This window comes from Gracilinanus agilis, chromosome 4 (assembly GCF_016433145.1).
Source record: "Gracilinanus agilis isolate LMUSP501 chromosome 4, AgileGrace, whole genome shotgun sequence".
Lineage (NCBI taxonomy): Eukaryota > Metazoa > Chordata > Mammalia > Didelphimorphia > Didelphidae > Gracilinanus > Gracilinanus agilis.
The window spans coordinates 403,232,898-403,260,092 of record NC_058133.1 but is presented as its reverse complement, the minus strand read 5'-3'; the positions used below and the strand labels follow the sequence as shown (position 1 = coordinate 403,260,092).

General features: G+C 35.1%; 1 protein-coding gene across 6 annotated transcripts in view; it reads right to left on the bottom strand.

The window, feature by feature from the left end:
* AIG1 (androgen induced 1) overlaps positions 1 to 27,195 on the bottom strand; it is a 329,441-nt gene that overhangs the window by 210,992 nt on the left and 91,254 nt on the right. For 5 of the 6 annotated variants that reach the window (XM_044671565.1, XM_044671564.1, XM_044671566.1 and 2 more), the window contains exon 2: positions 22,642 to 22,797. The exons of the other annotated variant lie outside the window; for it this stretch is intronic. In XM_044671565.1, coding sequence (XP_044527500.1) covers positions 22,642 to 22,797 — 156 coding nt within the window. The remainder of the gene's footprint in view (positions 1 to 22,641; positions 22,798 to 27,195) is intronic. 6 annotated transcript variants of the gene reach the window in all.

Below are 27,195 nucleotides of genomic sequence, written 5' to 3'. Positions count from 1 at the left end.
TATATATATATATATATTCTCTGGGCAGAAGCTGACTATCAATTAAAAAAGATTTCTTACAGTAAGCCTCTAGTGGCCATAAGGATCCAAAATCTTAGGATGAGGTCCAGGTCAGTAGACTATTTTGTCTGATTGATGGATTTGCCTGTAAAGTTTTATGGTGATAGAAAATAATATATTGATCACAAACTAGTTTCATAAAACTTTTTGTTAAGACTCTGGTGTGCTCAGTAAGACATTGCTGATTTCACCTAATGTACTGCTCTGTTCTTGGCAAAAAACATTGTTTTACATTATGTAAAACAATAGTCTTTGACTTTACATCATATCTTCCTAAAAGCACAGAAATGATTAACTGAAGCATCCTAAATTGTGGCCACAGAGAACCCTGAGTACTCTGAATAGGATGAAAAGTTTTCCATGAGAAAATGTTTATGTTAAGAAAGTTGTTTCCTCTAAAATATTAAACATGAAATTCTACATCAAAAATACTTATTATGGTAGCAATTTTCTAGAATGAAAGTGGGTTTAATTCTGCATCTTATTCCAACACTTTTTATTCCCTCCTTCCCTTGTCTCAAAAGTATTTCATATACCCAGAATTCTAGGCCAAAATCTGCAGTATTTGTCAATATATTTCAGACCCCAAAAGGTTCTGTGGTTAAATGAATTTGGGAAACTCTGAACTTGACAATATTGGGTAAAGCAAGACCTTGTTTTCACAAATCAAGAACAAGTTTTTTTTTAAAGTTTATTATGTTAATCTATGGTGGCTCGGTTCTGTACTCAAATACTGAAATAAGGAGAAACGGTGGGGGAAAAGAATGACAGACCGACCTTCTTCCTTCCTTCCTTTCTTCCTTCCTTTCTTCCTTCCTTCCTTCCTTTCGGCAAAGCTTGCTAAAACTTGGAGTCAACAAGAAATACTGAAGATTTGTACCAACATGTCAGGCCTTCAGCTGTGAGAAAAATTTCTCAGCAAAGAATAAGTAAGAAGTTCTGATCCTCAGGATTTTAGCTGGGAAAAAGGCCTGATGGCTTGGAGTCATAGGGGAAAAAAGATAAAGCAGTCATTTATGGTCCCAGGCTTTTCTCAAAACCCCATATTTATTTTTATATAAATATTTTATATTTTTATAGGCTCCTAAATGAAAGTCTTAAGTCAGCTCATGCTTTATTTGAGCAGCTGGATATACACTAATATGCAACATGTTACTGAAAGAAAGTAAAGTTCGAGTTGATTTGTCATCGAGGTACCCAAGTATATTTCACTTGCCCTTGGGTTATTATTATTCAGTTTTTGATGTGGTAGTAAAAATTAGAAAGCAAAAGAAGCCTGTTTTTTTGGTGAAGTACAAATGATCTTTAATTTAGTAGACATTGTTTTGTCATCTCTGGAACTTCCTAAGAAGATTTTTCCTTGAGGATTTTCTAAATACTCAGATTAAAGGTGAAATTTTAGTAAAACAGTCCAGGCATTCTGTGAAGCAAATTTGGAACTTTATCCCCATAGTCATTACATTGAAAGAAGAAAAGACCCATTTATAAAAAAAAAATATTTATCCAGTGGAAAAGAATTGGAAACTGAGGGGATTTCCTTAACTAGGAAACAGATGAATATATTATGATAACTGAATGTTTATGGCACTGTAAGAAAGAAAAAGAGGGATGACTTCACACAAATCTGGGAAGATTATATAAATGGATAAAAGTGAAGCGAACAGAACTAGGAGAACAATTTATACAATAGCAACTACATTGTAAATAAAAATTACTTTGAAAGACTTAAGAATTCTCATCATTGACCAATCAGGGTTCCAGGGGACCACTGATCAAACATATTATTTGTCTTCTGTCAAATCTTTTGAGAGAGGAAGATTTCAAGAGAGAGGAAACATTACTGATAGGTATCAATATTTTCAAAACGTAAGAAAAGAAAGTCATTGAAGCATTTTAAAACACACAGAAGAGAAAGAAGATCAAGAGGAAACCCAGATAAACAATACAGTTTTGAAAACAATATGCTGGATTTATCACATACTTGGAAGGAGAGGTAAGTTTTATACTGCATATAAGGAATTGTTTTTTTCTGCTCTACTTTATATAAAGAAATTCTCATCAGACCTGGGGTAAGATCTGAAATCAGCTCTGGCTGACTCCCAGTCCAAAACATTGTCCACCCTGCCTTTTAGGAAGATGTGACCTGGCAACTTCTGGAGGCACAGAAGCTGAAGATCCAGGAAAGAAATTTCTTGACACCAGTGTTCTTAGCATTGTCAAATAAATCAACATTAGAAAGAGATATGGCTTTATCAATGAAAATGACATTAAAGAAGTACATTATCATCTGCTTTGCAATTATATCCAAAGGACCAAAGTGGGCCTTTCCATCTGGTTTGCATAAGTCTCTTCCTATATAAATTGTTTCCCTCTCTTTGAATGTGAGTTTCTTAAGAGCAAAGACTCAATTGCTCTTCCATTTGTATTCCCAGAGCTTGGCACAGTGTTTTTGCATATAGTAAAGGCTTAATATAAACATTTTCATTCATTCTAATTTCTATCAAACCTAACTTAAAGAACATAGAAAATGTGACCGAAACCATTTTAAGAGCCAACGCATACACACAAACGCAGACACAAATTGAACGAACTTTTTGTAGGACAAAGGAAACATTTTGGAAGACCCTTTTTCTTCAAGATGCAGAAGAGAGAATGAGTCAGGATAGCTTAGACCGTCTGTGTCAGGTCCCTCTCATCCCCTTAGGCCAGATTTGTGTCTTGATTTTTGTACTTGATATACTTGGACGAAAACAAAGATAATTAATGAAAGTATTTTGTATGTTGCCAAGTACCAACTACCTGCAAAAGAATAAGCAAATGAAAAAGCATGGCCATTTATCAGGTACAACTTGTAAGTTAAGAAACCCTTTATGGATGGAGAGTCTAGGAATATGGTTTCTTGGGAGTGGTAAATGTGTTATGTTTGGATTCTGGCCAACTAAAATGGCAAACTTTGACCCACATTTAAACTAGATAAAAAGTACAAAGCATTTCTTCTGATACTGCCAACAAAACAAGACAGATTTACTCTCATGTACAGCCACATTGGAAGACACTGTTTTCTTTTTAAGCTGGAAAAGGGCAATAAGCAGTGGAGGGGGAGAAGAATGGATAGAACGGGACAGAGAAGGAGAGAAGAAAAGAGCAGGCAGAAGAGACTTTTCTTTAATGGGAGCCAGTTTGGGTATGATCTGTTCTGTTCTGTTTCTTTTATTTTTTTAAGGACCAACCATTCAGTTTTCTTATTGGGTCTTCAACACTGGGATACATGTGTTCACATTTTTAGAGGAAGGTTATTGTCCATTTCATAATGAATATCATGCTATTTGTGTCAATGATATAAATTCTCTTTGTTTTTGCACTTTTTTGATGATGCATCCCACAGAACACAAGTTCCTTGAGGGCAGAAACTTTGCGTTGGTTCATGTGTTCATGTGTGTGTATTTGTATCGCCAGCACCTGGCACATGATTGGCACATTGTAGATGCTTGACAAGTGCTTGTTCAATGAACTGCAAATGCTATTGATTGGTATCTGACTGGATTTGATTTTTATCTAGAACAGGAGTTTTTTCAATTTGGGTAAATAGATTTCAGGGCGTCCTTTAACAAGGCTAGGAAAAGCTTCATGTTTATTTCAATATAATTCTTTTATATCCTAGGTATTTTCTTTTATAGATTTAAAAGCATTACTCTAAGAAGAAATCATAAACTTAAAAGAATTTATGATACATACACACATACATACACACACACACACACACTCATCATGACATTAAATATTCCTGCTATAGAAAAGAAAGTAAATAGGGAAATGACATGTATAGTTGGTATAATAGGCATAGATATTATTCACACATCCCCTGTATATTCTTGAGAATGTGGTGAGAAAGCTTGGGCTGGAGGACTAAACCAATGATCTCTTTCTAAAGCTTTGTTTGTTGTTCACTTGTTTTCCAGTCATGTTTGATTCTTGGTAAAGATACTGAAGTAGTCTGCCATTTCCTTCTCCATCTCATTTTACAGATGAGGAAACTGAGGCAAATAATGTTAAGTGAGTTAGCTAGGGTCACAAAAATAATAAGTACCTGAGGCTGGATTTAAACTCAGAAAGATGAGTCTTCCTGACTCCAGGCTTACCATTCTATCTACTGTACTACTTACTTAGTTGCCCAAGCTTTGCTTAGATAGCTACAAACTAACATTATGCCAGTAAGCTGGTCACATAAAAATTTTTACTTGCTCTAGGAAACTACTACTTTTTAAAATAGTTGGGCTGTCTTTCTTGATACTTGACATTTCTTGAGCAACAAGCACAAATTGAACCAACCTTATCCTTTTGAACATGACACCCTTCAGATATCTGAACATAAGAGTTATCATATCTTCCCTGATCATCAATTCTATTCTATTCTATTTAAAAAATTTAGGCTCAGCATCATGAATTTTTCCAACCAATCCTTATATCACATTTCTTAAGAAAGAAGTAACAACTAGTATCAACAAAACCTTATTAGACAAATAGCAAAAATAATTTATGTTGAGAACTAAAAATTAGTTCTAAGATAAATGTTCTAGTCAAGTCTAGTATATCTATTTTTACACCATCGCTTAATTTTCATTTCTTTTACATTTTACTTTTGCTCCCCTCAAAATCTGATGCATTTTATTTTCTGCCTTTTAGATGGTATGTATGTAAATTTCTGGCTTTCATTGAATGTGGAAATTATTAATAATTTATAACAACCTAATGTTTCCATAAGCACTTTTTCACAGTTCTTTTTAAGTAATGAAATTTAAAAGTATGCCATTCATTTATAGACATTATATACTTATCTATTTCCTGGGCTTAAGAAATTAGTTTAGCAGTCAATAAAGAAGCTGATCTACTCAACATCCAGTTGAAAAAGAACAAAAAGGAGATTGCTTTGCAGGTGAGAGTATAATTATGAAAACAAAAGACGGGAAAAAGGTGAATATATATCTTGAGCTAGTTATAAGGTTTTAGTAGTGAAAAAAAATCATGTGGTTCTTTTTCTCCCCTTTATACCCAGGAAGGAAAAGCATCTGCTTCTTCTTGCACTCATAAGTACCATAAAATTCCCATCTTTTCTCATTATATTTATAGACTATTCACAGATTTAAAATATGTATTAGTTTGTTCCATTTGAAATCAAATTATTATATTTACTCATATTTAAATGTAGCAATTAAAATTCGTAACTTTTTTCATTAAGCTACTAAATTTAAATTTCATTTTCATATTCTAAATATTTTAAATACAAGACTCTAAACCAGGGGCTCTTAACCTGGGGATGGGGTCCATGGAGAGATGTCAGGAGATCTATGAATGTGAACAAGAAAAAAATCACATCATTATACTAACTGACTTCTAAATGAAACTGAAAATAGCTTCTAATGACTTAAAAACATTATCCTAAAAGTATATTCCATGGATTTTATCAGATTTCTAAAGGGATCGAAGACCCAAAATGAGTCAAGAACCACTGTTCTAATTGTTTGGATATACCAAAATTTATCCTTTAGATAACTTTTCACAAGTAATGTATCCAATTCATTGGATTTCAGAATCATGAAATTTTGGAGCTGAAAAAAGTCATCTAGTTCAACCCATAATTCAAAAAAAGAATTCCCACTATAACATATCCTACCACAGTCATTCAATATAATAGACCTTGAATACACTAGAATCCAAGACCTCCTGACAGAACCCATTTCAATTTTAAACATTTATTAATATTTATTTTTTAGAAAACTTAACATGGTTACATAATTGATGCTCTTACTTTCCCTTTCACCTCCCCAAAATACTCCCCCCCACATGGCTGATGAGTATTTCTACTGGTTTTAACATGTGTCATTCATTGATCAAGACATTTCCAAATTGCTGTTAGTTGCATTGGTGTGGTAGTTTTGAGTCAACATCCCCAATCATGTCTGCCTCAACAGATGTGTTCAAGCAGTTGTTTTTCTTCTGTTTCCACTCCTGCAGTTCTTCCTCTGAATGTGGGTAGCGTTTCTTTCTATAAATCCCTCAGAATTGTCCTGGGTCATTGCATTGCTGCTAGTACAGAAGTCCATTACATTCAATTTTACCACAGTGTATTGGTCTCTGTGTACAATGTTCTTCTGGATCTGCTCCTTTCGCTCTGCATCAATTCCTTGAGGTCTTTCCAATTCACATGGAATTCCTCCAGTTTATTATTCCTGTGAGCACAATAGTTTTCCATCACCAGCATATACCACAATTTGTTAAGCCATTCCCCAATTGAAGGACATTCTCTCTTTTCCCCGTTTTTTGCAACCACAAAAAGAGCAGCTATAAATATTTTCATACAAGTCTGTTTATCTATTATCTCTTTGAGGTACAACCCCAACAATGGTATGGCTGGATCAAAGGGCAGGCATTCTTTTATAGCCCTTTGAGCATAGTTCCAAATTGCCAGCCAGAATGGTTGAATCAGTTCACAGCTCCACCAGGAATACATTAATGTCCCAGTTTTGCCACATCCCCTCCAGCATTCATTACTCTCTCCTTCTTTCATTTTAGCCAATCTGCTAGGGTGAGGTGATACTTCAAAGTTGTTTTGATTTGCATTTCTCTAATTAGAGATTAAGAGCACTTTCTCATTTGCTTATTAATACTTTTGATTTCTTTATGTGAAAATTGCCTATTCATGTCTCTTGCCCATTTATCAATTGGGGAATGACTTGATTTTTTATACAATTGGTTTAACTCCTTGTATATTTGAGTAATTAGACCCCTGTCAGAGTTTTTTGTTATAAAGATTTTTTCCCAATTTGTTGTTTCCCTTCCGATTTTGGTGACATTGTTCTGGTTTGTACAAAAGTTTTTTAGTTTGATATGATCAAAATCATTTATTTTATATTTTGTAATTTTCTCTAACTCTTGCTTGGTTTTAAAATCTTTCCTTTCCCAGAGATCTGACAACTATACTATTCTGTGTTCACTTAACTTATTTATACTTTCCCTCTTTATATTCAAGTCATTTAATCATTCTGAATTTATCTTGGTGTATGGTGTGAGATGTTGATCTAAACTTAATCTCTCCCATATTGTTTTCCAAATTTCCCAGCAGTTTTTATCAAATAGTGGATTCATGTCCCAAAAGTTGGGCTTTTTTGGTTTATCATACACTGTCTTGCTGATGTCACTTACCCCAAAGTCTATTCCACTGATCCTCCCTTCTGTCTCGTAGCCAGTACCATGTCATTTTTTTAATAATATTTTTTAGAAAAGTTAACATGGTTACATCATTCATGCTCTTACTTTCCCCTTCACACCCTGAGCTTCCCCCCCCCCATAGCCAATGCACATTTCCACTGGTTTTAACATGTGTCATTGATCAAGACCTATTTCCAAATTGTTGATAGTTGCATTGGTGTGGTAGTTTCAAGTCTACATCCCCAATCATGTCCGCCTCAACCTATGTGTTCAAGCAGTTGCTTTTCTTCTGTGTTTCCACTCCTGCAACTCTTCCTCTGAATGTGGGTAGCGTTCTTTTCCAAAAGTTCCTCAGAACTGTCCTGGGTCATTGCATTGCTGCTAGTATAGAACCCCATTACATTGTATTTTACCACAGTGTATCGGTCTCTGTGTACAATGTTCTTCTGGCTCTGCTCCTTTCGCTCTGCATCAATTCCTTGAGGTCTTTCCAATTCACAAGGAATTCCTCCAGTTTATTATTCCTTTGAGCACAATAGTATTCCATCACCAGCATATACCACAATTTGTTAAGCCATTTCCCATTTGAAGGGCATACCCTCATTTTCCAGTTTTTTGCAACCACAAAAAGCACGGCTATAAATATTTTTGTACAAGTCTGTTTATTTATTATCTCTTTGGGGTACAACCCCAACAATGGTATGGCTGGATCAAAGGGCAGGCATTATTTTGTAGCCCTTTGAGCATAGTTATAAATTGCCAGCCAGAATGGTTGAATCAGTTCACAGCTCCACCAGCAATGCATTAATGTCCCAATATTACCACATCCCCTGCAACATTCGTTGCTCTCCCCTTCTCTAATTTTAGCCAATCTGATGGGTGTGAGGTGATACCTCAGAGTTGTTTTCATTTGCATTTCTCTAATTATTAGAGATTTGGAACACTTTCTCATGTGCTTATTGATAGTTTTGATTTCTTTATGTGAAAATTGCCTATTCATGTCCCTTGCCCATTTATCGATTGGGGAATGGCTTGATTTTTTATACAATTGATTTAACTCCTTGTATATTTGAGTAATTAGACCCCTGTCAGAGTTTTTTGTTATAAAGATTTTTTCCCAATTTGTTATTTCCCTTCTGATTTTGGTTCCATTGTTTTTGTTTGTACAAAAGCTTTTTAATTTAATATAATCAAAATTATTTTACATTTTGTAATTTTCTCTAACTCTTGCTTGGTTTTAAAATCTTTCCTTTCCCAGAGATCTGACAGGTATACTATTTTGTGTTCACTTAACTTATAGTTTCCCTCTTTATATTCAAGTCATTCACCCATTCTGAATTTAACTTGGTGCAGGGTGTGAGATGTTGATCTAAACCTAATCTCTCCCATGTTGTTTTCCAAATTTCCCAGCAGTTTTTGTCAAATAGTGGATTCATGTCCCAAAAGTTGGGCTCTTTTGGTTTATCATACACTGTCTTGCTGATGTCACTTACCCCAAGTCTATTCCACGGATCCTCCCTTCTGTCTCTTAGCCAATACCATACAGTTTTGATGAACGCTGCTTTATAGTACAGTTTAATATCTGGTACTGCTAGCCGCCCCCCTTCACATTTTTTTTTCATTATTTCCCTTGATATTCTTCATCTTTGGTTATTCCAGATAAACTTTGTTATAGTTTTTCCTAATTCAGTAAAAAAGTTTTTTGGTAGTTTGATAGGTATGGCACACAATAGGTAAATTAATTTGGGTAGGATGGTCATTTTTATTATGTTAGCTCGTCCTACCCATGAGCAATCAATATTTTCCCACTTGTTTAGATCTAGTTTTAATTGTTTGGAAAGTGTTTTGTAGTTGTTTTCATATAATTCCTGTGTTTGTTTGGGTAGATAGATTCCTAAGTATTTTATATTGTCTAGGTTGATTTTAAATGGTGTTTCTCTTTCTACCTCTTGCTGCTCTAATGTGTTGGAAATATATAGAAATGCTGATGATTTATGTGCATTTATTTTGTATCCTGCAACTTTGCTAAAGTTGTTGATTATTTCTACAAGCTTCTTAGTTGATTCTCTAGGATATTTTAAGTAGACCATCATATCATCTGCAAAGAGTGATAGCTTAGTCTCCTCATTGCCTATTTTGATACCTTCAATTTATTTTTCTTCTCTAATTGCTACTGCTAGTGTTTCTAGTACAATATTAAATAATAAAGGTGATAATGGGCATCCTCGTTTCACTCCTTATCTTATTGGAAAGGCTTCTAATTTATCCCCATTGCATATGATGCTTATTGATCGTTTTAGGTATATACTGTTTATTATTTTTAGGAAAGGTCTTTCTATTCCTATACTTTCCAGTGTTTTCAACAGGAATGGGTGCTGTATTTTGTCAAAGGTTTTTTCAGTAGCTATTGAGATAATTATGTGATTTTTGTTTGTTAGAGTGATTTTTGTTTCTTAGATTGTTGATATGGTCAATTATGTGGATGGTTTTCTTAATGTTGAACCATCCTTGTATTCCTGGTATAAATCCCACCTGATAATGGTGGATGATCCTCTTGACCACTTGCTGGAGTCTCTTTGCTAGTATTCTATTTAAGATTTTTGCATCTATGTTCATTAAGGAGATTGGTCTGTAGTTTTCTTTCTCTATTTTTGATCTACCTGGCTTTGGAATCAGTACCATATTTGTGTCATAAAAGGAATTTGGTAGGACTCCTTCTTTGCTTATTATATCAAATAATTTGTATAGTACTGGGATTAGTTGCTCTTTGAATGTCTGATAGAATTCACTTGTGAATCCATCAGGCCCTGGAGATTTTTTCTTAGGGAGTTCTTTGATGGTTTGTTCAATTTCTTTTTTTGGTATGGGATTATTTAGGTATTCTGTTTCTTCTGCTATTTATCTAGGCAATTTGTATTTTTGTAAATATTCATCTTTATCTCTTAGATTGCTATATTTATTGCCATATAATTGGGCAAAATAGTTTATAATGATTGCCTTAATTTCCCCTTCATTAGAGGTAAGGTCTCCCTTTTCATTTTTGACAATGTCAATTTGATTTTGTTCTTTCCTTTTCTTTATGAGATTGACCAGTATTTTGTCTATTTTATCTGTTTTTTCAAAATACCAGCTTCTAGTCTTATTTATTAACTCAATAGTTCTTTTACTTTTGATTTTATTAATTTCTCCCTTGATTTTTAGTATTTCTAATTTAGTTTTCATCTGGGAATTTTTAATTTGCTCGCTTTCTAGTTTTTTGAGTTGCATACCCAATTCATTAATCTCTGCCCTCCCTAATTTGTTAATATATGTACTCAAGTATATAAATCTCCCCCTGAGTACTGCCTTGGCTGCATCCCACAGAGTTTGGTAGGATGTCTCATCATTGTCATTCTCTTCAATGAAATTGTTGATTGTTTCTATGATTTCTTCTTTGACTAATTGGTTTTGGAGAATCACATTATTTAATTTCCAATTAGTTTTTGATTTGCCTGTCCACGTGCCCTTACTAATTATTATTTTTATTGCGTTATGATCTGAGGTTACATTTATTATTTCTGCTCTTTTGCATTTGTTTGCAATATTTCTATGCTCTATTACATGGTCAATCTTTGTGAATGTACCATGTACAGCTGAAATGAAGGTGTATTCCTTTTTGTCCCTATTTATTTTTCTCCACATATCAATTAAATCTAATTTTTCTAGGACTTCATTCACCTCTCTTACCTCTTTCTTATTTATTTTTTGGTTTGATTTATCTAGATCTGAAAGAGGAATATTTATATCTCCCACTATTATGGTTTTACTATCTATTTCCTTCTTGAGATCTGCCAGTTTCTCCTTTATGAATCCAGTTGCTATGCCATTTGATGCATACATATTGAACAATGTTATTTCCTCATTGTCTATACTGCCTTTAATCAGGATGTAATGACCTTCCCTGTCTTTTTTAATCATATCTATTTTTACTTTTGCTTTGTCAGAATCATAATAGCCACTCCTACCTTCTTTTTCTCATTTGAGGCCCAAAGGATTTTTCTTAAGCCATTTACCTTAAACCTGTGTATGTCCACCTGCCTCATATGTGTTTCTTGTAGACAACATATGGTAGGATTTTGGTTTCTAATCCACTCTGCTATTTGCTTCCTTTTTATGGGTGAGTTCATCCCATTCACATTCAGAGTTATATTTATCAGCTGTATATTCGCCAACATTTTGGTATCCCCTCCTAGTTCTACCCCTTCTTCTTACACTATTTCCTTTTAAACCAGTGGTTTGCTTTATGCCAGTAACCCTTGTCCCCTCCCTTGATTTACTTCCTTTTCTACCCCCTCTCTTATTATTCCCCTCTTTTTTATTTTTAAGGCCTAATGAATTCCTTACCACTTCTTTTCCCCTCCCTTTTTTGACCTCCCCACTCCCCTGCTCCCCTTGGTTTATCCCTTCTGACTTTCTCAGTAGGGTTAGATAGAGTTTTATATCCCAATGGATAAAACTACTCTTCCCTCTCAGGGTTAATTACACTGAGAGTAATGTTTAAATATTACCTCTTAATGCTCTCCTCCTCTCCTTCTTATAATAGTATTCATCCCTTCCCCTTCCTATGACCTCTTTGTGTGTAATAGAATATCCTATTTTTCTTATTAATTCATGTTTCTCTTGCTGTCCTCTACTATTCACCCTCCTCTTTCCCACCCCCATATCATCTTAGACCATTTAGTATTCCAACCTCTCCCTATGAATAATTCTTCTAATTACTACAATAGTGAATGCTATAATAGTGAATAGAGTTCCTTACAGAGAATTATACATAACATTTCTCCACAAAGGAATACCAATAATTAGATCATATTGAAACCCTTAAAGAGGCAAATTTAAAAAATACGAGTTTTCTTTCTTTCCCCTCCGTTTCTTATTTACCTTTACATGTTTCTCTTGATATTTGTGGTTGGATATCAAACTTTCCATTTAGACCTGGTTTTTTCCTGTTCAAATACTTGGAAATCTTCTATCTTGTTGAATGCCCAAACTTTCCCCTGGAAGTATATAGTTAGTTTTGATGGGTAGGTGATCCTTGGTTGTAGATCCAGTTCTCTTGCCTTTCTGAATATCATATTCCAAGCTTTGTGGTCTTTTAGTGTGGATGCTGCCAGGTCCTCTGTGATCCTGATTGGTGCTCCTTGATATCTGAATTGTCTCTTTCTGGCTTCTTATAAAATTTTTCTTTTACTTGGAAGCTCTTAAATTTGGCTATTATATTCCTGGAGGTTGTCTTTTCTGGGTCTAGTGTAGAGGATGATCTATGGATCCTTTCAATGTCTATATTGCCCTCTTGTTGTAGAACTTCAGGGCAATTTTGCTGAATAATTTCTTTTAGTATGGAATCCAAATTTCTATTAATTTCTGCTTTTTCACGGAGACCAATGATTCTCAGATTGTCTCTTTTAGACCTATTTTCTTGGTCTGTCACTTTCTCATTGAGACATTTCATGTTTCCACTCTTTTGACTTTGTTTTATTTGTTCTTGCTTGTCTTGAGAGATCATTAGCTTCTAATTGTTCAATTCTAGCCTTTAGGGCCTGGTCATCGCCTATCATCTTTTGGTTTTCCTTTTCAATCTGGTCATTTCTGGTCTTCAATTTACTTGCCTCACTTTCCAATTGTGAAATTCTGCCTTTTAAAATGTTCTTTTCTTGCCAGATTTTGGTTTCCAATTTGCTTACCATTTCGTTTGATTTGGGGGCATCTTTCTCCAATTGGGAGTTTCTGTCTTCTAACCTGTTAATTTCCTTTTGAGCTATTTCCCACTTCTCTTGCCAAATCTCTTCCATCTTTCTCATCATCTCAGATTTGAACTCTTCAATAGCTTGTGGCCAGTTTTCATTATGTTGGGAAAGTTTGGATATGATTACTTGTTTGTTCTCCTCTTCTGTTTGCTCTGTTGCCTGGATTTTATCTGTGTAAAAGTTGTCGAGTGTTACAGATTTCTTTTTGATGATCTTTCTCTTTTGGGGTTCTTGTCTCTGGCTTGCCATTGTTAGCCCTGGGCCCTCTCAGGTTTATCCTCACACTCAGGTTCTGTCTAAGCTCTTTAGGCTCCTGAGGTCTCAGGTCTAGTTGTTCTCAGGGTCAAGCCTCCTGGTGGTGGTCCCCTTGCTTGTTCCTCTTCCTGAAGCTCCTTAAACAGTCCCAGGGTGCTGCTTCTACAGTCATGCACCCCTCTGCACTGGGTCCCCACTCAAGGTCCACGCCTGCGCTCAGGATCTGAGTCCTTGCTTGCACTCAGGATCCGTGTCTGCGCTTGCATCCGTGCCCCCTCGTGTGCCTGCGCTCAGGGTCTATGTTCAAAGTCTGCATGTTCTTTAGCCTCTTTGGGGTCTTAAGTCTTGCTGCTCTCAGGAGAGGGCCCTGGTGACCCCAGGTTGCTGCTAAGGACTTAATGGGTGCCCCAAACTTGCTCTAACTCTTATGTGCTGGCTTTGGCACTGTAGGTGGTGTGGGGTGTGGGAGGGGGTTGCTCAGCTCGCATTTTAGTAGAGCTATTTCACCTCTTTATAGCATGGAAATGCCCTGATTCCACGTACCTCCAATGCTGCGCCCTGTTGTGGGATCCCTTTGTTCCTCTGGATTTGTTTTTATGTCTTCTTGAGGAGTCCTATATGTTTAGGTTAGGAGAGGTTGAGTAGCTACTTTTTACTCTCCCGCCATCTTAACCAGGAAGGAGAGAGATGCCTCCCATTCCAATTTTATATAGCTCTACCTGTTAAGAAGTTTTTCTTGACATCAAGCCTAAATCTGACTCTGCAACTTTTATCCATTCTTTGCTCCTCATTCTGCCCAAATAGTTCTCTTCCTTTTTTCTAGAATATTTGTCCTTTTTATTGTTTAGCTGATTTTGATGCTAGTATGTCCATATCAACATTATAGACCAATATATAAACAAACGTTTAGTTTGGCTACTCTCTGAATTCATTTGATATTTCTTGAGAAAGAAGTAAAAATTAAATAAGCCTAATGCTTCTGAACATGATGACCCTTTCGACATTTACATCAGACATTTGAACATAAGAGCTATCATCTCTTCTTTGATTATCTGCTTCGTTTATTCTATTTTTAAAATTTAGGCTTTGCTTCCTGAACTCTTCCAACCAATCCTTATATGACAGGAACTTGAAGTAATTCAACTTTGTAGCTGCCCTTGTCGGGACATTCTCCAACTTACCAATGTTCATAAACTGTAGTGCCCAGAACTGAACACAGTAATTCTAATGTGGTCTGACCAGGGTAAATAACTATTGCATCCTTATTCCTGGAAGCTAGATCTCTCTTAATACAACCCACGATCACATAAACTTTTGGGGCCGCCATGTCACAGGAATGACTCACACTGAGCTTGTAGCAGAGTCAACAACCCCCGCACCCTCAGATATTTTTCAGACAAACTGCTTACTAGCCATACCTTGAACTTAGGGTTTTTTTGAACCCTCTAAAGATTTCACATTTCCTGGCTGAATTTCATCTTCCTAGTGTTTCTCCAATATGCTAGCCTATTGAAACCTTTTTGGATACTGACTTAGTCATTTTAGATATTAGTTATTCGTCCCAGATTGATATTATTTCCAAATTTTTAAGTATTCTGTCTATGCCTTATCCAAGTCATTGTTAAAAATATTTTATCAATATACATATGGTCAAGCCCAGATCCCTTGGGTACTGCAGTGGAAAACCTCTTCTAAGATTACATTGATCTCTGCGTCCAACCAATCAATTAGTTCTAAAACTAACTGATTATTCTCTTATCCATGTCTCTTCATCTTTCCAAGAATAATTATGAGGTACTTTATCAAATGCTGTCAAAATTGGTAAACTATACTTAATTGGTAAGCTATATAGCATCATCCTTTCCTAGTTTAGAGACATTACAAAAAAGGAAATCTAGCATGACTTAATAAAATCAAACTTGTTCTTTGGAATCATTACTTCCTTTGCCATTTCTATATTAATAATAATAATAAAATAACTAGAAATTACATAGCAATTTATAAATTTTGACTATTGTTATTCTCACAACAACTCTAAGATTTAGGGGTTATTATCATTCATATTTTATAGATGAGGAGCCTGAGGCAGAGAGTGATTAGGTGACTTGCCCAGGTTCACACAAGTAGTGTTTTCTTCACTTTACAGATTGAGGAAACTGAGGCTCCAAGAAGCTAAATTGTCTGTGTATAATAATAACATAGGGAACAAGAGCAAACTCAAGTTGACTCTAAACCCAATGATCATCAATACTTCACAGTAACAATATCTATTCAGCATATTTTTGCAAATACTTATTTTTTACTTAATATATAGCTTACTTCAATATCCTGGGATAAGATCTCTATGTAGCATTAAGTGAAAGGGGTACATTAAACCCGTATTAAGTAAAAAATGAATTTTAATGATCTCTGCCCCAGACTAATACATAAACATCTTTTAAGAATTTATGAGAACTTATTTTCATGATTGTAAAAATAGACAACTAGAATTGGATGTTGCTAAACAGATATCATTTGGAAACCTATATCAATTATTTATTATTCAATAAAGTTCATCCACATATATATTATTATACCTATGTTGTATATTGGCAGCTAGATGACTTTGTAGGTCAAGTACAGGACCTGGAATCAGGAAGACGAGTTCAAATATAGCTAGACACACTAACTGTATGACCCAGAGAAAGTTCCATAATCTCTTCCTGCTTCAGTTTCCTCAACTGTAAAGTGAGGCTATCCTTGAACCTAAAATGCATTTACCTCTTGTGTAGTTGTGAGGATAAAATGAGATAGTACTTGAGAGCATTTTGAAAACATTAAGACATTATATAAATGCACAGTTATTTTATTATTAATCATTGCCCTTGATAAGTCTAAGGGCCATCAATTTTCCAATGGAAGAGATAACCAAAGTAAAACCTAAAATTATTATTTTCTTGTTGATGTCCTTCAAATCAGGGGTGGCTCATGGTTCAATGGGTCAAAGTAGTATACTACTTTGTTTTTGTTCAGCCCTGCTGTGCTCTCCAGCGTATGACAGGGGCACTCAGAATTGTGTTTATGAACAGTGCGTGTATATGTGAATTAATGTATACATATGTTCTTGGTTCTTCCTATTTGAAAAGGGCTATTTAGTTCATGATCTCTTTTATCTTGCTATCACTGATTATGTATGTATATTTTATATTTTTGTGGGTTTGGGGGATGCCAATATCTAGACTAATAGCTCTGAAAATGTCACCTGCCAGCACAACTGTAAGTAAACTCATAGAATATAAATAAATGCTGGGTTTTCCTTCATTTCTAAGAAGTTTGGTGCTTTTAGGCATGTAATGTCACAAGATCATTTTTGATACTTCTTTAAAAGATAACAGGGTCCAGAAACAAATATCAAATGCCAAGTGACACATTCCAGGGAGTTATCTCTGAAAAATGAGTTGAAAGGCATTAGTAGCCATGGGTGTCTGGTCATTAGCACCACTAATCAATGCTGGCTTTTCATATATAAACAATACAAATCAAAATGATAAATGCTATGCTCATTCAAGCAATGAAGATATCTTCAAGGTTATGCTGAAAACACAATTCTACCCTACTTATCTTTAATTCGAATACGATTTTCTTAAAGTCCTTGGAATAAAGAGTTCTGTGAAGTAGTCTCTAGGTCAGTCAGTCAAATAATCATAATTAGTGATTCCAGCCCACATAAAGAGATTACCATAAACTCTCAATTAACCTCATTATTTCTAGGAGCTTTATTGCAGATAATACAAATCCTGGATTATCTAGCCAGGGCTTTCCTGGAGGAGAGGGGGCAGAGGGAAATTCTGAGAGGCAAGAAGCTGAGATGGCTGTCTGTAGAAAGAGGCCTAAAGCAAAGGTAACAAATTAATGTATTTTTCCTGCCCCTACTTTTATAAAATAGGTATTTATTCCTAACAATGTTTTAATAGGAAAAACTAAAACAAAAACAATCACAAAACTCAAAGCAGAGGAAGCAAAGTGGAAAGCACCAGGAGAAAGCTAACTGGGAGACATTATCAAAAGTCTATACATTCTTTTATATGGGTGGCATTGCATTTAAAATGATTAGAATTAGCAAGCCTGGTTTACTAATCCCACCAGGCCTTGGATTCTGGCCTGAGTTTAGATTTCAAGGAATCTGGGAACTTAGATAAGAGAAAAAGAAATCTAGACTTTCACTAACTTCTACCAAGAAGAGAGGGAGGGGGAGAGATATTTATTAAGTGCTTACTATATGCCAATCCCTATGCTAGAAGGGACTCCAGGGCCATCTAATCTAATCCCTCATTTTATAAATGACTTGCCCAATGTTCCACTATTAGTAAGTGACAGAGCCAGGATCAAACTCAGGTTTTCAGATTTCAATTCAGGGCTCTTTCCATACTACACACACACACACACACACACACACACACACACACACACACACACACATATATATATATATATATATGTATATATATATATATATGTATGTATGTATGTATATATATGTATGTATATATATGTATGTATATATATGTATGTATATATATGTATGTATATATGTATGTATGTATATGTATGTATGTATATGTATGTGCATATACATACACACATATGTGCACACATACTGAAATGCATGTTCCAATTAACCACAGTATTGCCCTGACCTCCATTCATATGAATTGTCACCTTTTTATGATCATCCTTTGGTTAAAAGAATTTGTAATTCATATTAGTAAAAAGTACTAGAAGGTAATCATAGTTTTCCTGTTACCCTGGAAATGTTGAAATAAAATAAAAATAGTAAAATATTTTAAACTAAAATTAAGATAATGTATTAAGGTTTGCATAGTACTTCATAAATATCATTTTATTTCATCTTTACAACTACCCTAAGAGGTAGGTGCTATTAGTTTCTTTACTTTACAGATTAATAATCTGAGGCAGACAGAAGTGAACTGGTTTGCCCAGGGTCACACAAATATCAAATTTCTGAGGTCCTATCATGGATCCCATTGACAATGTGGTGAAATCTAGGGATGTCTTCTAAGAATAAATTTTAAATGCATAAAATAAAATAGATAGGATTATGAAGGAAACCAATTATATTGAAATAGTTATAAAAAGATTTAAAGAAAAAATGTTCATAGACCCAAGTTTAAGAACTCCTGTCTTAGTAGCCTAGATCCCTGAAAGGTTAAGTTGCTTACTCAGTGTTACAGTCATCACATGTTAGAAGAGGGAATACTTTTGGCTTCACAATCAGTTCTCTACCTACTACACCATGGTGCCATCAGTTTAAACATATGTTACATAGATTAAATGGATTAGACTGAGACCCTAAACCAGAATTTATGCCATTTTTTCTATGTGAAAATAATTCTAAGTTCCAAATAACTCACAAATGAAGTTAGGGAGAGAACTCTATTGCACATTGGGAACTGAATGCCAGTCCTTAAATTATACCTGTGCTTATATCTGATAGAAAAGTAACATACATTTAAACAGATGCAGAATTCTTGGCTTGATGTCACATCATTACTCTGACTCTTCCAGGTTAACTGTCATTTAACCTCTCCCCCTATTACAACACCCCCAATGTGGCATCCTTTAGTCAAATAGACAGCGTGCCATTTTATATTTGTATCTTTGTTTGATTATTCCATAATTAGTCCTAAAGAAGTTTGGCCAGATTTTATAGACATCAATGGGTGTCAAGATATACTTTAAGCTTTATTTTTTGCATTAGTTTCATCTAGAAACCAAATTGCATTTTACAAAAATTTCTCCTTGACCTTTAGGTTCACAGAAACCCTAGTAATGAAAGAAAGAAAATTATTCTATCATTTGATTCAACCATCCTTGACTTCCTTCAAAGCTCAGCTCAAACACCAACTCTTCTATGAGGTTGTTTCTGAGGCACTACTCCTCCATCCCTACAGCTGCTAGTGCCTCCCGTCTCAAAGCAAATGTACATGCTTTGTACATACTTACATATGCACATGCTGTTTCCTCTTAAGGAATGTAAGTTATTTAAGGGCAGGGATGGGCTGCATTTTTGTCTTTTGAATCCCCAGGGCCTTAAAAGAACAGTACACAAAGTAGGAACTTAATAAACATATGTTAATTGATTGAACAAATAGTTTAAGTGCAATGTTCAAAGCATTCTGCTTAGAAGCTGGGGCCACAAAAATAAGAGTGAAACAATATTCCCTGCCCTCGAAATGCTTACATTCAACTCATTACCATTTTTGTGTAAGTTCACAGACTCAGTGGTGATATATATAATAATTATTGAAGAACAAGGCAAATGCAACAAGGTTTCAACTCAATCCACTCAGTGTTTTTGCTTTTCTATTTGTTTCATAATAACATTCAAAGAGGTTGATTTTTACCTGTCTGTGGCTTTGTCTGTCATGCTGATACACATTTTCAAACTGTCTTTCAAACTTTAATTTTTAATGTATTTTAATAGAGTGTCTTACAAGAAAAAATGTTAAAGATCCCTTTAAAATAAAATGAGTTTGTAAAATTTGAATGATGAATTTTTCAAATAAATTATGTTATATCTTCATACTTGTATTTTTACACTGACTTCATAATCAAAATAGATTCTCCTTCAGTACTGGAGTATTTTACATATATGTTATTGGGACTATGTTGATAGGACAGAAATGGGGACTGAACCTGTGATTTTATTGGTATAAGGAAAGCTTCTTAGCTGAAGAAACTCTTATTACTTTTGTCAGTTTATAGACTTAGATCCAAGAACCCTGAGAGGAAGATGTGCTCAGAGTCACATAACCTATATATCACACAGAATGAGCCAAAGAAAGGACTTCAAACCAAGCCATCAGCTCTTCATGACGTTGCTTCCATACACTGATAGACTATAAAATTATCCCTAATTTTTCCATAGAAAAATTCAAGTTTTAATCTTTACTTCTGGTGTTCTTAAGAGAGCTTTTCTCAGATGGCTATTCTAGCAGCTGCAAGTTTACTCATTTTCTAAAAAATAGGGTCAGGGGGCTGCTCCTTAATTAGCCCTAGCAGCAGATGGACAATAGTGTGAAGTGGGCTCAGCAGCATATGTCCTGGGAAAAGGTCGAGCTCAATTCTATTTGATTCTGGGCAATTTCTAGGTATTCTTAAAGCTGATTAGACTCATTCCCACCCTGATGAGTTTAAGCAAATGCCATTATATGTAGGAGCTGGTTAGAAGGAACCCCTTTAACAATGGTTACATACATGGCTAGCCCTAGACAAAACTGTAACATATGAGAAGTTTGCATTTAGCTCCTTTTTTTTCTCTAATCTCCCTTAAGCTCCTAACTCTCTCTGCTTCAAGCACTTATTGATTTGTCCCTTATAAAAAAACTGTCCTCAGGTAATATTCTGGTATCATTCATACCTTAGTATGAAAAAGAATATCTGAATTCTAAATCAGAAGACTTAAATTTGATTTCTGGCTCTCATTTTACTAACTATATGATTATGAGTCACAAGTCACTGAATCTTACCTTTGAGCAAAACAAGCCCTGGAAGCTAGTCAGGCAATGGAGATGCCAAATACAGTGCCAAAATCCCTGGTTTTCTGTCTTATGCCTAACCATGACTAAACAAAGGAGGCACTGGACATGCACAGGACAACTATCACAATTTGTAATCATTCTTAGTCCCTATCACAAAGCTTTGTAATTAATGGCTATGATTTTCAGAGGTGGGAGGAGAAATAGTTTGCTAATTTTTTACTATAAAATGCTCCTTGTCTGTGATTTTCTTATATCAGAACAAAAAATCACAAAGGAAGAAGCAGAGGCAAGACATGGTAAATGTATAGAACTGACATATGAATTAGCTCTATAATAAGCACTTCAATTAGCTTGTTTTTCTTACTACTTCCTACCCTAAGTTGTTTAATTTGGAAGGTGATTTCTCCATGAAGCTCACTTTGAAGTCTGTCCTCATAGAATTGGCTTTAAATAAGAGAAATCCAAAGGAGCAAGTCTTAGCTAACCCCTAAGGCATTCAACTCCATTATATTCACATTCTTAAAGTCATCCAGGCCACCAGAATAACAGTAATAATAATAACAAACATTTATATAGCACTTACAAAAGTGCCAGATCCCGTGTTAACCACTTCACAATTATTTCTTATCTGATTCTCATAACAACACTTGCAAGTAGATGTTATTATATCCCCATTTTACAGATGAAGAAATTGAAGCAAATTGAGGTTAAATGACTAGCCCAGAGTTCCAAAGAGAATGTCTGAGGCAGGATTTGAAGGTTGCATTGAGTAATCATGCACGTATTGAGTCCATGCACAAGCTGCCCTGGATGTAGGAGACAAAGATAGAGAGAGTGAGAAGCAGAGCTGCGCCTGGATGTTCTCACACCAACTTACCCAGTTTCATCTGTCCTTGGCATTGTCCTCAAGGTCTGGAAGCCAGGTCTAGTTCACAGAGCTCTGCCATTCCCCATCTCACAGAGAATTAAATCCCTGGAGCATCTGGCTCATCAGATTTCTGCCACAGTGAAGAGGACAAATGGATGGGGAAGGCAGGAACCTCTCAAGTGACAGCCAGAATGCCTACTAAACTCTCACTTTTCCTACATTTAGGAAATCAATGCCAGTATCTGGAGGCATCTGCTGGTTTATAAACTGACAGATGGGTCTAAGAAGAGCCAAAAGATGGCTTTCAGGGACAGCCTTCTGGCTCTCTCAACATGTAGTCTTCCCAGACATGAGCACAGGCCATTTGGGCTCTTCTTTGACCCATGCAACCAAATGCTGGTTGACAAAGTTGGGCTGAGGATGGCACGCTTTTACTCACAACAGTCACTCAAACATGATCTGAAGAGTGCTCGCAACATTTTCTCTCTATGTGTAGGTCTACCGAGGCTACCATGTCCAATGTCTGGTCATGATCTGGACAAGGCCATTTAAAGGGGGATGTGGTCTCTGTGTGTTGCCAGGGGGAGATTTTCATACTTAACAAAACAATTAAATTAGGAAGGGAACCTAACTCAACTGAGATAGGTTAGCCATAGTTGTTCAACAACTAAAATGATATTGCACAAAACAATTTGGAGAGTGGAATGAGTGATGGAGATGAGACTGGTCACCTTTAAGAATACCTAGGAATTGCCCAAGATCAGAGATCATAAGTGTAGGACCTTAACCGGTCACAAGACCTTTCATTATGAGATAATAGTGGAACCCTTTTGATAAAAAAGATCTCAGCTTATTTTAAAGAGGCCCAAAAATAAGACACAAATCACCTCCATGGTAAAATTAATTTCTTTATCATCATACTTACTACTCCAATAGGAAAGGCCAAGACAGCCAACATCCAGTCACGGAGAGAGATAAGCTTCTTTAACTGTCTTTCTTGCTCTTGGCTACTACTCCCTCTGGTCAGGAGACTGGAAAGATCAGTCAGTACACAAATTCCAAAAAAGACAGTCTGGATAACCTATAAGGAAATAACATCCCATGTCAACACTGGCGACATCCAAGGAGAATGATGCAATGAGACAACAACTTATTACTAAAGACTGATCCTTTGTATTGAATATACTGATTAAAATAAAAATTAAGAACTCTAAAGAACAGAAAACTCTTATTTTAATATCCATCCGCTTAAATGGAAAAGAAAGTACAAAGCAGCATGTCTCACCTAACTTTTCAGTCAAGAGAAAGTTGAAAAGTAATGGGTCACACTATATGCTCTGAAAGCTGCTATCCTATTTGCCTTGGTAGACAAAGGTACTACTAGCTGTTAGAGTAGGCTCACTCAGTTTGGAAATAGATCTTTCAAATCTACCTGTCTTCCATTCCCTTCTTTTTGAGGTATTTTAATTTTTTAATTCATTAATTATTATTAACAACCTTAAATAGTTATTTATTTATTGCTAAATTGTTAATTTAAATATTTAAATCAGACAAAATAAAATATTAATTAATTAATATTGTTAATGAATTAATATTAATACATTAGATAAAAATAAAATATTAATTATTAAAGTATATTATTTAAATATACATATATATACTTAAAACAAACACTAAAGAAAATGAGCATTTCTATATACAATGTGAAACAGAAGGGGAATAATGTACATAAAACAGTGGATACATAATAGGGATTATGTATAACTATTTTTTAAAAGTATGTAATGAATTCAACAGTTAATTTTCAAAGCTATCCTGCTTGTGTTTCCTTTTGGCCTTCATTCTGTTTTCTTCCCATTTGGGGAACAGATTTGGGAGAGAGTAGTTCTATCCTCAAAACTTCTCTACTTTCCACAAAATATGAAAAAAAATCCTTATAAAATATGCACATTCAAGGGGGGGGTCTTTCATTGGCCATGTCCAAAAATGTCTCATTCTGCATCTTGAATTCATCAGCTCATTATCAAAAGATGAGTAGCATGCTTCATTGTTAGTCCTCAAGAATTGTATTGGTCATTGCACGATTAGAGTTCATAAGCCTTTCAAAGTTATTTGCCTTTAAAATAAAATAAAATAAAATATTGTTGTCACTGTATAAATTGTTCTCCTGGTTCTGTCCATTTAATTCTACATAGTTCATACAATTCTTTCCAGGTTTCCCTGAAACCATACTTTTCATATCTTGAGGACCAATAACATTCTATTACATTCATTATAGGCACTCTCAATTTGGGGGCATCCCCTCTTTGGTTTCTAGTTCTTTGCCACTACAAAAAAAGCTGCTATAAATATTTTTCTACATGGGTCCTTTTCTTCTTTCTTGAGACAGAAAATTAGATACATAACTATAATGAGATAAAGCAGTTCAGAAAAATCAGAAGCAAAGTTAAAAACCCAACATTTTGCATATAAAAAGGGATGGGTTATTTACAGCTTTGAATCACTTATGGAAACATTCATCTTAAAAAATATGGGTTTCATTTCTGGAAGATTAAAGATTAATACAAAAACAAGATTGAATGGTTTGGATGGAAAATAACAGAGAAACTGGAGTGGGCACAGATTTAATGTATATCATCAGTATGCATAACCTGGTTCCAATCTTTAGCAAAGTAAGAAGACTATCTAAGAAGTGAAAAAAAAAAGCTACTAAAGACAGTACAAAGGATAAAAAAACATTTATATAAAACAGAGAAAAGGGAAATTTATGGTCAATATGAGTAAACCTCTTTTAAAGCTGAAATTTATTCAACTGGTTCTTTCGTAGTGACATTAGAAGGTCTAGTTGGTCAAAGAGGTGAAGGAAATAAGTAAGCATTTATATAGTACCTACTAGGGTAAAAGGCACTATGCTAAGTGTTTTTACAATTTTTATTTTATTTGATTCTCATAACGACCCTGGGAAGCAGGTACTATTATCATCTCCATTTCACAGATGAGTACATTGAGACAGAAAGATTAAGTGACTTCCACAGGGTCACACAGCTAGTAATAGATGTCTAAGATAACATTTCAACTTGTCTTTCTGACTCCAGGCTCAGTGCTCTAGCTACTACATCATTTAGCTGTCTCAAACATAGAGAAAGAGAAATCAGCAACATTCTGAAAACTATCTGTTTAGAAGAATTCTTGTAGGTCTTCCTAAGTTCTCAGCTTTCATGAAGCAAAAAACTTATCCAAATAGCACTGCCTTAGAAAACTCCCACGCTATTTTATAAAAATAAAAACTTCAAGTTATAGCTTCCCTAATCAATCATAAATTGAACTGTTTGTATCAGCTATGGCTTTTTTTTTGGACAACCTCATGCAGGGAAGAATTCAGTGACACTATACCACAATGATTTACCATGTTTATGAAATTCCTAAAGGGGCTAAAAGCCCAGAACACTCACTATGAGCTGAGGTAAACAACATGTAATGTAGTCCAGTAAATGATAATGCAAGTTACAGAAAGTATAGGAAAGGTTGGAAAACACATTCCCTTGGCTTGAAGTCATATCTTTTTCAGAGCCAGAACTTAATACAGGGGAATTTTCCTGGCTCCTTTTAGTTGGAATAAATCACTGATGGTGAACTTGAATGAGATAGAATTCTCTTTTGCACCCTCCCCAGAATAGAAAATCCGTGAAAACACTTGGGTAGCAGTTGGGAATAGGAGAGGATGGAGGATTAAGGAGCAAGAAGTCATTACTTATAGTAACTGACATATATATTACTATATGGTTGTCCCACTGAATAACATAAAAAAGAGCATAAAGGAACTTCACAGTCACTTACCAAGTCCACCTCTTAGCACAATATAAGTCCATTTACATAATCTAAATCAGTCTCTCTCTTGAAATTCTTTTCTGATCTATTAGTGAAAATCCCTAGGAAGGGAGATTCCACAAACCCCTGGCCTTCAAATAATCCAGAATCTGGTAGACCTGATATTTTCATAAAATTCCTCTATTTGCTTGAATTTTAGTATTTCTTCGTGCCGTTTTTGGTAGTCAGAGAATGTGGAGGAGTGGAAGTTAAATTTACCATCTTCAGGGTTGGCAACAAGAAATCCAGCTGCCTGAGGTGAAATAATTAAAGGGTGGCAAGAATCATTATTTGGTGAACAATACCTTTACTGTCCATGAGAATAATTTCACATATCTAGAAAGCGAAAGGGGATTTTTCAAGAGCAGTGTTCATGAAATTAGTGGAATGACCCCAAGACATTTTCAAGGAAATCCTAAGTAAAATGCTAATTACTACTGCATTCCAATTAATAGATGATATTAATGATAAAAGGCAGTCTTCATGAAGTGGTCTCCAAAAGCCCTTTCAGTTCTTGTCTCTTCTTTCCTATTTCATTCTTAAAACTCTGTTGTTGTACCAAAGGGAAGAATTAATTTAACAAAGCTCAAAAGTAGTTTGAAGTATATAGCATCTCCAAGGAAAATGAGAATTTTTTAAAGTGAGGGAAACATTATGTAGGAAATGATATATTATGGGAATCTCTGGGTGGTGATCAGGAGTAGACAAAATGTGAGGACCTATCATCTAGTTGCCACTACCCAAATTCTCTTCATGGTAATGTTTACCTAAGAGGTATTAAACCATTGCCAATTGAACTTTTTGTTTATCCTTTGAGATTCTGGTCAATAAAGGCCACAAAGTCAAAGAAAGTCAAGAATAAGAATGGAATACACAGAAGGGATTCCTAAAATGTGAGTTCCTTCCTTTGAAAGCAAGAAGGAAAGTGAGCAGAGAGCCAACAGAGTACTGAGGGGAAAGTTGCCATCTTGACTCCAAGCTGAGCCTCCTCAAGAAAAGAAAGCTAAATACAATGAAAGGGCCACTGTCTTTGTCCTCAAAACAATCATGTTAAATTCATTATTATCAACCTCATAACTGACATTATCCTCAAATACTTCAGCAAGTGAGAAAGAATAAATGGCATATTGCCAGGATCTGTAAAAGTCAGTTTGCTTTCACAGAGAGGCAATGTGGTATAATGGAAAGAGTTTTATTATTATTTTGTCATTAACTAGCTATATGACTGGGTTAATTACTTTACTTTTCTTGTATTTGGATTTCTAATGTATAAAATAAATGGGTTAGACCACATGATCTCTAAGAGACTTTTCCACCAAAAAGTCTTAAGATCCCATTTCCCACTTCAACAGTTTCTTCCTTAATCTAACCTGTGTTTTGGAATCTTTTGACAGTTTGATGAAACCTATAAATATCATTCTCAGAATGTTTTTAAAGGTATAAAATATGTAGGATTACAAAGAAAACTAAAGATTAGGAAAATAAAGATGTAATATTTCCCATCCAAATTCATAGACACCCTAAAATCTTTCAATAGACCTTAGGTTAGGTAGGAATTCCTGCTCTAACTAAACAAAAGCATAATAATAATCCTCCCTCTCAGATTATGCAT